At 42.3% G+C, this 12,880-nt stretch overlaps 1 protein-coding gene across 7 annotated transcripts in view; it reads left to right on the top strand.

The window, feature by feature from the left end:
* The window catches only part of LOC137106310 (MAM domain-containing glycosylphosphatidylinositol anchor protein 1), a 173,609-nt gene that overhangs the window by 118,651 nt on the left and 42,078 nt on the right, over positions 1–12,880 (top strand). For all 7 annotated transcript variants that reach the window (XR_010911919.1, XR_010911917.1, XR_010911916.1 and 4 more), the window contains 3 exons: positions 5,399–5,668; positions 8,627–8,956; positions 10,347–10,646. Coding sequence is in view for 3 of the 7 variants with exons in the window: in XM_067489434.1 (XP_067345535.1) it covers positions 5,399–5,668; positions 8,627–8,956; positions 10,347–10,646 (900 nt within the window). In the remaining 4 variants the exon portion in view is untranslated. The remainder of the gene's footprint in view (positions 1–5,398; positions 5,669–8,626; positions 8,957–10,346; positions 10,647–12,880) is intronic.

Raw genomic sequence — 12,880 nt, 5'->3', positions numbered from 1 at the left:
ATAATTCTCAAATCCTCACCTTCTCCACTCTTGCTTTACTTAGTGTTCTGTCTTACTGTTCTGTCCCCCCCCCCCACCCCCCCCCCCCCCCCGCTTCCAAACTCGCTTTCTATTGTGTTCTTGGTTATTTATTTAGTCGTTCGTTTGTTGGACTAATTAGTGCTCAGACCTTCCAGTACTCAGCACAAAAGTCCGTGTGTGTCTGGTGTTCATGTTTTTCCTCATCGCACCAAATGAAAAACGAAACAAAACACAGACGAGCACTTTTTAGTCCAATCAAGAATTCACTCATTTGGAAACCGATCACTGAAATCAGCAGCAGCTTTAGTCTATGGATCGATTGAACTTCTCATCAGACACAGGCCTTTATTTTCCTGAAACAAGGCGCGGTCTTAATGGGCGAAGGCATTATGGGGCGTGCCGCGCAATCTTTTTGCAATTTCCGTGATCACCGGCTTTGGCGCACACCGCTGAAGGCAGGCGGAACGACGAACGACAGGCGGAATACATTATTATTGGGAGGAATGCGTTATGAGGCAGGTGGAGTCGGGGCAGGGGTCAGTAATGGCCAATCACACAAGTTCGTTTCATCCCCTTCAGGGGCAGCATGACCGAGGTCTGGAAAAGAAAGTTCATCTCTATCCAACATGAACAAAAAATCACAACACTACATTTACTGAAGTAAATCTGCACAAATGTGCTGGCAAAGACCGAATTAACAGGCAGCTGATCTGTATTGGTGCAGCAGCTGCTCTGCTGTAGCAGGCGGGATGTACTGTACTGCACTGTACTGTACAGTTGGTTCATTCACAGGAAAAATATTCCACAATATTCCTTCTCCTCTGCGTACAAAAGTGAAAACAGACATGTATGTATTTAAAGTGCAATGAACGGATGACTGCAAAATCTCAGACCTTTTTAATAGACGGAATGTGTAATATAGTTCTCATAGATTTAAGCCAACAAATGAAATGAGCCCAGCGTACGTAAAGTCAGCAGGGTTTCAGAAAGATGTCAGGTTTCCGACCGCATGGAGGAACATCACTTCATCAGTAATAGATTTGTTTCCCGCCTGTGCATGCGCTGCCACTGTTTTTATTAATTTTTCCAGGATTTATTACTTCGTGTTGTTGTGACTTGCTGATTGACTTTTTATCTTTTTTCACATGACACTAATTATTTTTTTAAATTATTTTTAGTTTGGGCTTTTGCGCTAAAGAACAACATGCACAACACCATAGCAACACAGTTAATTCAGGCAAACAACTACACACAAACCCACGTATTTTTCAAAGATTTGGAAATATTTGTCTAAGCTGGTAAAGAGTAAGAAGCTGGTAAATAGATAGAAAGGTACTAACTTCTACTACTCCAGTATAATATGGGTCTGCCCCAGGGGTCTCCTCCCATTTGGAGGTCCTTAAAAATCATCCAATGGAAGGTGTCATGTGTTAAAAAAAAAAAAACATGGTTCCAAGGAGCTTTGTTTAATGCTCAGGAAGTTCTTTAGGCCTACAGAGGTTTATTTGGCTGGTGCTGTGATTTGACACGATGGGATTGGACAGTGCTATTTATGTGCTGATTGCAGTTGTTACACTAGTGAAATTCCTTGTCAGCTCGAGAGCCGTCACTAGTGAGCTTCGCTAAAGAGAGATCCCATTAGCGCACGTCTTTTTGCATGCACATTTTTGTCACCCGTTTGACAGAGTGCAAGTTTGTCTGGGCATGTGCACAGCTTCGTGCGGGTCCTAGCATTTGTTAGAAACGTGCATCTGTAAACTAGTTTCCCTCTTTCATTATTGCAATCTGTTAAAAAAGCGATTAGATGAGAGGCTGTACTGCGTGAAGTCTATTAGAGGAGTGAATTGCTTCCTGTACCCTGCTCGGTGACTCTCTCGCTGAGGATTAACTCTGTCTCTCTCTCAGGTGGATAAAAGCCTGGAGTCTCCTCCTCCTTGTCCTGTTTTCTCCTTAAGCCCAGCTGAATAACCCGGTCCGCTGTGTGGTGCTCCCTCAGAAATAGCTCTAAAGTTATGCTTCAACGCCTCAGATCGTTTCATAGTAAACAAAGGTTTCGTATTAAACAAACACAGCTGAGGTCATGTTTAAATAATTGGCTGCTAATGTGTGACAAGATTGTGGAATGTGTGCACTTTAATCACAGCCTGATTAAATGTCTTGCACAAGAACATCTTCATGTTTAATGTATCGCTAAAATAAATGGCTTTAAAAGTGCTGCACAATTATTCGTTTATATAATTCATAGGAGAATTGGACCCTGAATGTGCGACACAATACGTTACTTAACACACATCATACAAGATTTAGACCCAAACCTGATAGGACCCAAAGGTTTGGGTTGGGTTTGAACAGAATATTTTTAATGGTCTTCAGGTTTGGGTGAAGGGTTTGGTCACGATGGCCCATTGTAATAGGTTCAACAGTTTGGCCACTTCAAAACATACTACTATTACTACTATTACTACTATTACCACTACTAGATTCAAGGGTTGGTGGGAGACTGAGTTTCCACCTTAAGGTCAGAGAGAAGCAGGTACTAGAAAACCAATGCACAAACTGAGCTGCATCAGGTTCGGCCACCACACTCGCACAGAAATCTGCAGACATTATGCAATATGCAGATGTCAGCATACTAGCTTTGTTCAGTATTTGCCTCCATTTGCTCGATCGCGTTTGCTTTTTGTTGTGCAGTCAGTCTGAGAAAACTTCACTGTATATGACTTTACACACATCATGTCACGATGCAGGAGCTTCTGCATTAGTTAAGCTTTCAAGCAGCATCATTTGTATTCTGTTATTTACTTAGGTATAAATATCTGTTCCACATTTTAGTTCAATCTTATTAATTGGATGTATATACATATGTTTCATGTACATTCCCTAGTTGTTCCTGACACCTTTCCACTGCCTCCCTATGCTGACTATGGGGGTCCTCAAATTAGATCCAAGAATTCTATAATTCTTTACTCAAGTAGCTGTAGGTTCACATGGTTGTGACTCTGAACTTGGATTTGTTTATTTCCTACAAGCATCTAAACCTATTAGAGAATCGAAGCCTCTTTCATCTTTCTTCATCCACTGAATTGGAATGAATTCACATTGGCAAATAAAATAGGTGTTTACCAGTGTAGCTGCAGCTCTTTAGTGTGTGTGTGTGTGTTTCTAGTGTGTCTTCTTTAGTTTTTGTGCCAGAGGTGATAAATTCTCCAAACAAGGAGCATATATCATGCAAATGAATTGACATACAGCACAATTGGGAGAAAACGGCGCAACATGTTCAATAACCAATTGCCTTGTTTGCTTTTAATTTATCTCCTAAAAGGCCCAGGAAATATTTCACTAACTCAGTAATGTGTTGTTATGCTTCCACATGCTAAACAATATAGAGTGAATCGCCTGCCGCATGATTTTCTTATGGCACCGCTATTAAAAAGAGAACAGGACGCAGCTGTTTAATAAAGAGTAGATGCATCATTGAAAGAGTCAGGTTGGCTGAGCACTTTCCAAAAAGGAGCACGATGACCTTCTTTCTTTTCCCTCATTTTCTTGCTGCTTTAACGTGGCCAAATAGTAACAGGGAGAGGTTGGGTTAGTCACACATTTCTACCAGAGGACTAAACTGACACCTTGTGACTGCTTTACCCTACACGGCCCTAAAAGGTGTTTATTCTGTAATTGATTGGGGGGGGGGGGGGGGGGGGGGTCTTTCCATTTCAGTCCACTGAAATAGATTTTTCTTGCCACTTCAGGTATTTAAATTGGTGACATTTTGGTCATACGCTCATTTCTCTCAACCCGACCGTCCCCTTCCCCCCATTTATGCCTGCTTGTGGCAAGATATGCAAAAAAAACCTATTACAGGATGCTGCAGGTAAGATTGGCAGCCACAGGATGTGATCTGGTGCATTTTCAGTACTTAAAAAAGCGCAGACCTTTTCAGTGAGCTGGACGGTATTTATTAGAGAAAACAGAAAGTATTTCATCGTCAGTGAGCTGCTCCATATAAAACAGCACAATATTGGCCACATACAGTTTAACAGGACAAAGGGTTTGGTTGAAAAGTTAGGAACCAAAGAAGGAAGGTTTTAAATCCCAGTTCCCAGTTTTTCCACTTCCTGTGCACCCGGAGGAAACCTACGCAAACACGGGCTGAACATCCGTCCTGTCCCGTCCGGAAATCGAACCCGAATGGGACGGTGCTTTGGGCCAGCCATGGTGCAGGGGCCATGGTGCGCACAACATTAGATGGCGGCCATTGAATGCTGTCGTAACATCGCAAGTGTGTGGGAAGAGGAGCTTGTGAAACCTGGACCACTGCCGTTAAATTCAACTGTACTGTAAAGGCTGTGTTTCCCCTAGTGGCTGCTACTGATGTAAAACCGTCCAGATAATCTCTGTATTTCATTTCTGACGTCTGTCGGGTAATTTTGCACTGTGTGACCTGTTGTGGTCACTATCTCTGTGAATGTGTTTCTTTCCTCCCTGCTCTCAAACCTCCTCCTAGATGATTCATATCCTTTTTTATCTTTTTTCGTCCCCTCTCGCTCCTCCCACTTCAGTCCTGTCTTTTATACTTTGCTTCCTCGTCACTCTTAACGGTACTGTGCTGTGTGGTGTGTGTGTGCCCTCGCTCTCCCTGGGCCGGCCTTTTGGATTTTCAGGAGTATTTTGAAACTCCTCTGGTCCTATAGATCTCTGTCTGGCAAGAGGCCTTTTTTTTCCCCCCTCTGCAGATGCATTTTGGGTCATCCTGTGCTTTTCCTGTCAGGTCACTCATAGGACATGGACGCAGTGGCGTGGGGAAGATAGGGGTGATATGAGTGCAGGGGAACAGGGACATGAATTACCTTTGGTTTACTGATTGGTGTTTACTGAGGATGCAATTCAAACACCCACAGATGAATGCACAATGGCACACACACACACATACACACACACACACAAAGAGCGTACAGAACTACATTATAAATGACTGCGGTGTGCTGATTTGGTCAGAGGTCATGTTGTTCCTATGCATCCAGGAGTTTACACATGAAGTGGCCATGTTCTATAGACAGGTGGAACTTTGCCCGTCAACTAAAAAAAGTTATTTAAAGACACATTATACAAGGTGTTTGTGCAGCCCCTCATGGGACACACACACACACACTCACACACAAACAGATATGAGCATACATTAACATAACACGATGTCATCACTGCACACACTAAGTCCTACTGAGAAACCCTGCATTTACATGTGACATGTGCAGAAAGACGCTTTAAAATTATAAGTATACAACATCTGCATGTGTTCACTGTGCTGCAGTGGCAACGCATAACTTAAACATGTAACCACATGTAATCCTCTCTTCCTCCCCTCTGTCTCCCCCCGTAGCTCCCCCGATGATCCGGCTGTCAGTCAACGACACGGTGGTTGTGGATCCGGGTCAGGACGTGCTTTTAACCTGCGAGGTGATCGCAGGTTACCCCCTCCCCACTGTGACATGGTCACGTTATCCCGGCTCCCTTCCGCTCAGCGCCCAAGTTCGAGGGGCGACGCTGATCCTGCGGGCCGTCACACCGGCCGATGCAGGCTTCTACAACTGCACGGCTGTCAACAATGTGGGCAACCCAGCTCGCAAGAACATCAACCTTGTTGTCAGGAGTAAGTAAAGCACGTGTGTGTTTGTCCGCAGGGAGAGGAGAGGGACAGACGGTAGGAGATTCACTGGTCAACTGGGGACTTTTAAGGTGGACAGCGTGTTTGTGTGTGGCAGGGTGAGGAGTTTGCCTCCAAACGTCATAATTTAAGCTGTGTTCATTCAGCAACAAACATGTTTTACAGTCCTACACTGCTGGAGAATTTGCTACAGAGCTAAATTTCATCTGCTGTCCCTGGGCAGGAACATAAGTCAACATGCGGATCATTGTCCGCATGTTGATTTGGCACAGTTTTTACGCCGGATGCCCTTCCTGACGCAACCGTCCCCAATTTCTACCGGGCTTCAACCGACACTAGTTTAATATAAGAGTTAGTTTAATTGCCTCTACTCACAAGTAATGTCAGTCTGCAACCTGGATTAGTTTATTTGTCTGTGCTGTAGACGTCTGTTGTGACATGTTTCTTCCTCCAAAATACCTGGTCATGATGTGATATATGATTTAAAAAAAAAATACACAAATGATCTGAATCACCATTAATCCCATGACAATCTGTGGACTGTTGTATAAATGCTATTTTTAGCATTTATGGCGCTTAAAGAAGAAAGAAGCAACAACAGAGGTCTAAAACACACACACACACACACACACACACACACAGAGTGACAAATATCACCCGTCCTTGGATTTTTTGTCTGTATGGTCTGAAACAGGAATTAAGGGCAGTATCTTACATTTATTTCATTGGCCCTTTTGACTTTTTTCTTGGAATCATCTTCTTCAGAAAAAACTATAAACCTGAGAAAACTATATGACACTATTCTGACTTTAAACTCAGAACTTTGCATCGTTGCAAGTCAGAACTCAAATAAACTTTGTGTTGTGGCCCTAATCCTCTTCAGTAGTATAATTTCCTGAAGGTGACCGAAAATCTTTATAGTTTCTTAAACATACGGAGTCAAACCTACTGTATTTTTGGTTTTCATCAAAATCATTCCCTGACAGAAAATGCTAAAAAGTGCCACATGTGCAAATCTGCGTGTGAGCAGTTGCTTCATCGTTCCAGAGAGCTGGTGTGAACGTCGTCAGAACAGGCGGCTCAAGTATCGCTCTTTTTCCCGCACTCCCTCCATTCCCCCTCCCCTCTGGCTATTTTTATCCCTTTAATCATCTTTAGTCACTCCAATTAGTTAGACTGGAGTGGAAGCAATTAGCGACAGTCTCTTCTGTTAGTTAACACTGTAGAGAGCGTATGCTGGATGGGTTTCTCCTGTTTGCTTAATGGGCTTGAACACATCGTCACACCGGCACAGGTGGCAAGTCGGTGAAGGAAATGCACAACACGCACACGCACACGCAGACTATAGAATCCCACTTCACACACACATTATAGCGTCTCTCCACTATAACCATGTGAAGTTGCAGGTTGCGTTAAGCATATGGTGGCTGCCTCATATCCATGGCCCCACCCAAGCAGCTTGTTAACGAGCTGGAGAGGAGTCTAAATCAAGCTCTCCTCTCCTCCTCGCCGCCTGTCTCTCTCCTCTTGGTGGGGAAACAGAGAGCTGTTTTGTATTCACCATGGGAATCTGTTGGGGAAACGCAGCCTTTGAAACTGAAAATTAAATGTGACAGTGTGAGAGTTACTCTTTGTCCTTGATTTTGTTTCCTCCCTCCTCCTTATCCCCCTTGTTATTTTATTCTGTATCTGGCTCCTTTTGTCTCTCCCTTCTCCACAATTGGATTCTTCCTCCCCATCTCTCTTTGTCTTTATTTCTTCTTCAATTTTATTTTTCCTCTGGTGTTTCTTTCTTGTCATGCTCCTGAAGCGTCGCCCACTATGTTGCACACTCAGCATCTCCCTGCTTTTTCTTTTATTTGCTTTTTTGTTAACATAGTAGGTCTCTGCTCATATTTATTTGATTTCATTTGATTTGGAAATTGAATTTGCATGTATTTAACAAACTAATGAAATGTCTTACATATTTAAAGTCAGAATACATAATGATGTCATGTTTTTTTAGTGCTCATCTGTAGTGTGGGCATCGCTCAAAATACCTATACTTTAAATGCACATGTGACAAACATCTTTTTGAATATATTTGATTTTAGGATAAGTGCTAATTTTACCTTTTCATTTTATTATTCATATAAAAAATAAATCAATTAATATTTAGTCTTAAGTCAAACAGTGCATGCTGGGAACTAATACACCACTTACATGAGTCGGGCTGTTAACTAAAAAGAAAATCTAAATCCATCTAATTAATCACAGATCATATAATTAGTGAGATAAATAAAGTTTTTGCTGTGAAAGTGTTTCAAAATTTTTCAATCTTAATGAATTTTGACAGAATTTCTCAACTAATTGTTCGATGTCTCCTTTTATTTTGGAATCAGAACTTTTGTTTTCGCTGCCCATATGTAATAATGGCAAGAACAAACAAAATATGACCTTATGAGGAAATACATTTTTAAAAAAAGCTGTCTTTTTTTTTTCTCTCTTTAGGTTCATTTGTACATTTTCACCACATGGATCTTTCACTGAAGAAATACTGATGCATGACTTCCCACTTATTTTTTTTTATCAGGCTCAGGACCAGTGCTGGCCTGCTGAGCCTTCAAATGAAGACAACACATTTTCCTAAGTTCTAATAGTTAAAAAATGAAAACGAAGTAATCTTAACTTGAAAATGTATTATATGTAAATAAAAAAAAAAACCTAGTTGATCCTACAAAATTCGCATATGAAAGTTTGCTGTCTTGCAGAAATAGAAACAGAAAATATTCCAACAAAACGTGTTTTCTATAAATTCGTCCTCCATTTCGTCTCATTTGCAAGTTACTTTTAAGGGATATTTAAAATATTCTCCCTCCACAACCAGCCCCTCCCACCGTACCATACAGCATATTAAACCATGTGTCATGTCTTCTTTCCCTCCCTGTCCACCACCACACACAGCAATGGGCAATCTGACCTTCCAAATTACCCCAGACTCCAACAAGGACAGCGAGACCATCCAAATGGGTCGAGACCTCAAGCTGTCGTGTCACGTTGACGCTACCCCGCAAGACAAGGTCAACTACACCTGGTACAAGAACGGAGCACCTGTTTTCAACTCGGATAACCTGATCTTGCTGCGCAGCGACCCGGACATGGCGCCCGGCACCAGTAGCCTGGAGATTGTGGACATGAAGTTCAGAGACTTGGCTACATACAGCTGTGTGGCAAACTTCCCAGGAAGCAGGGTGCCAGAGCTCCGTGTGGATGTCAACATCTCCCAGAACAGTGGTGAGATTTTTTTTTTTGTTTCCTGTTTTAACGTTACATATTTTTCCCACTAAAACAAATTTCCATACACTTATTGGCCTGATCCATACACAAGCACCAAAAACTGTTCTGCTGGGTCAATACAACTTTCTGTATTCAGATAACAAGCATTAGCAAGTCTAAATGTTTCGGCGGGGTTGTAAATCAATGTGTGTATTTATATGCTGTTTGGTGGAATCGGAGCTGATTAGAGGATGATGTCGAGAAACAAAAAGCCAGCATGTCGTGAGCTGGGAAGTCATTATTCGAGCTGTGTCAAGTTGTTTAGGAAAACCTCACTGAGCTGTCTTCCATTTTGGTGTTTTTTTTTTTGTTTGTTTATTGTAATGCACTTTTTAGTGCATTAATAAAACAGTAGGCTAACAACATTATGCTTCTACACAACTAAACTCCAAAACATGTTGTTCTAAGGAAAGTAATTGCAACCAGATTAGATTTTGATACTCAACATGAAAAAGATTTTCCAGACGAGAGATTTCTGCTCGCCAAAAGCTCTGATCTGGCTGCACAGAGAAATGGATTAGTGAATGAGCCCACCAGAGACAGACCCATCAGGGTGCACATGGGCCTCTGAAGGTGTTGTCTCGTTATTCAAATAACGAGACAATAAAACACCAAATTAAAAAAAAAAATACAGTGTCCAAGAATCACAAAGGGACCAAAACAACTAAAAATGGAAAACAAAATGTCCCCAGCTGCCATATAATGACACAGAACGTCCAACAGTAGACACACAATGACCACAAACAGACTCAAAAAAAGAATGTTTTTTTCTCATATTCCATCTATAGGTACATTTAACAGTAACGTTTAGTTTGTCTGACTACAGTTACTGTCAACTAACAAATGACGTGTTTGTTCACCTTTATCTAAAATGACAATCTTTGCAGTTGAGTTTCCCAACGACCTAATTTTGGGGAGACAAAGTTTAAAAGGCAATTGCAGCTCAATCTTTCCCCACATTATTTCTCTTTGTTTGTTGCCATGATGAAATGCTTTAGTGTAGTTCGAAATTAAAACAAGGTAACAACCTCACTACTTTGTTAGGAAGTACCGGTTTCTCAGTGTTGTAAAGCTCTGAAACTGTGGAATTGTCTTTTCTTTCATACATTTTTATTGTTTCTTTCCTCTGACACATCATATGCAGTTTTTAAGCCATGTCAACCTCTTGACATGTTACATAAAACACAGTAGCCCTTCTCTGCATTTCATTGTAAGTGGTGCACTTGAGCATAAATTCATCTACCTACACAATTTAGAAAGGTTTATTTCCGAAATACCAATCTACAAGGAGATATATTCAGTCTGCATTACGTCACAATTCTTCTTTTGTCTCTTCTCCTCCCTGCAGTCTCTCCTCCTGTGCTGTCTGTTCCACCTGGAGGTCAGGTGGTCAGTGTTCGAGAGGGAGGCAACGCTGAGCTGGTATGTTTGGTGGTAGATGGCAAACCACGTCCTCCTATACTCTGGTCGCGGCTAGAAAAGGACCTGCTGATGCCATCAGGGGTGGCCACGGTGGAGACGCCTGATGGCCGCTTGAGGCTAAAGAACGTCAGCCGGGACATGATGGGGACGTACCGGTGCCAGACCGCGCAATACAACGGCCTTAACATCAAACGCAGGGAGGCGCAGGTCCAACTCAACGTGCAGTGTAAGTGTGGACAACATTATCATCCTTCAAATTCCCAACCCACAAAAACAACACGGTGGTTTACCTTTAGTTGTGCAGACTATTATAGCCTGTTACTATTATGGTTATTTGCCAAGAGAACACAGGTTAATATGACACGTTAATGATCCCTAAGCAACAGTCGCAACAAGCGGTTAGTCGTGATATCAGTGCAAGTCAAATTGAAAAGGACCCGTGGAAATAAAACAAATGAAAGAAAAGATGGCAATAAACGAAATCAAACTTCAGAGCTAGAATACGGATATTAAGTAGAAATGAATAAATGTTAATAAAATGTACAGTGGACACGGGTGATTCACGGTAACAGTGGCAGTGCAGAATTGTTCAGTTTCCTTTGTGTGGACCTCCATAAGCTGTTAAGTGTTTCTTTGATTCTATTTTAACGTCACGCATCCATTAAAACTCACCATCAGTAACAACATCATCTTCGAGCTTCACTCTATGCAGCATAAAGAGAGGGAACGTATGGTAATGTCACCAGGACACACTTCTATGGCCTTTATCCATCTCACGTAGATACCGACTTGGACTTCTTTCTGCAATGCCTGTATTATTCCAGCACTTGTCACTATGCGTGTAGCCACAGTAAAACTGGGGATCTGATCGAGTATAACGTGTAATACAAATTTGAATTGGATTTCAGCAAGAATATTCACGCCGTCTTATTTATCCAGTCAAATCACACAAATTCGCTCTTCTCATCTTAAGTTCGAGCCCCTTTCCTACTTTCCAATACTTGTATTTTATATCAAGAACCTTTTGCTTTTGTAGAGGGGAATGAATGCAGGGTTAGCAGGCGGCTACAAATATACACTCTGTGCAGAATTATCATCACATATACCTCAAAGCATCTGTCGCGTCCTTAAAACAGCCCTGCCTCTGCTGAGATTTAACACAGCGATGTAAAAATTCCCCACAGTCTAAACGTCTCCGTGATGCCAGCAGATTCAATAGTCCTCATCAATTTGAGACGGAGGAGTTTAAGGATTTCCATCTATTGTTGTCAATGGATCCGTAATTTGTAATAATTTAGTCGAAAGCAACAATGACAAAAACGGATCCGTGTGCGGCTGATTTCGGTAACAAATCTGTGGTTTGCTAAAAGCTTAAAACATTCATTAAATTGAGATTTCGTACGATGAGTCACTAACGTGCTATGTACATTGAAGCCTAATGGTTTTTTATTGGATTTTTAGAAACAGAGTTATCAAGAAATGTTTTTTGCTCCTCTGCTTAAAAGAAGAAACAAGCTTTTGTCCGAGAGGATTGAACCAATATCCTCATCTGACATGTTGGATAACTACAAACCCGAATCTCCTCTCCTCTCCTCTCCTCTCCTCTCCTCTCCTCTCCTCTCCTCTCCTCTTGTCTCCTCTCCTCAAGTAGGATTTACAGGGCTGGCTAATGCAGGCAGGGCACGAGGGCAACACTCTGTGAGCTCTGCTGTCCACACGGGCCAACTCTGATTAATGGACCACGGTGGCCACCCCACTCTGGACATGGAAAGAAACAGCGAGATGAGACAGATACATGAGCAGGACGGAGGAAGAGAGAAAACAGGGTTAAGAGAGAGCGAGCTCAAAACAGGAAAGCAGGGTCAGGGATGGTGGACAGAGGGAGGAGGGTTACCGTGAGCTGGAATGGAAAAAGCACTGTGACTGGGGCGTTAGAGAAATGGGAAGAAGTAAGAAGAGAGCAAGAACTTGGCAGCTAGAGAATCAGAATAAAAGGGGAGATATTTCTGTGTAGCCACAGCCAGCAAACGTTCCTTCCTTACTGCCCCACTGCCCCTCTTCAGTGCTCTGTTCCTGTTTTACTGATCAGCTTTGTTTTGTCAGCTTTCCTTCTATTTAGCACAGTGTGACGGAATGATGACATTATTTATTACGGCAGATATGACTGAGTGGATATGTAGATTCTTGCCACGTTCACCTCGCCTGCTCATTCTTTCCGCTCTATATCTGCTCTCCCACCTAGATGGGTGGCTGTTCTTCCTCATTGCCATTCTCATCATCATCATCAATCAGCTGAGCGCTGGCCATGAGTGAGGCCCTCTCCCTCCGTCTTGTCATTCCCGCTCTGCATCCTGCAGGCTCTCGTTCTCTCCCCAGCTTCCATACTCAATCATGGACTTCTCTCACGTTTGCACAGCTCCGTCCTCACGATTTGTCTTCCTCAGTGTCAACTTCTTGAAG

This window comes from Channa argus, chromosome 2 (genome assembly GCF_033026475.1).
Source record: "Channa argus isolate prfri chromosome 2, Channa argus male v1.0, whole genome shotgun sequence".
Classification (NCBI taxonomy): domain Eukaryota; kingdom Metazoa; phylum Chordata; class Actinopteri; order Anabantiformes; family Channidae; genus Channa; species Channa argus.
Note: the sequence above shows the minus strand (reverse complement) of the source record. Positions and strands in the feature narration are given on the sequence as shown.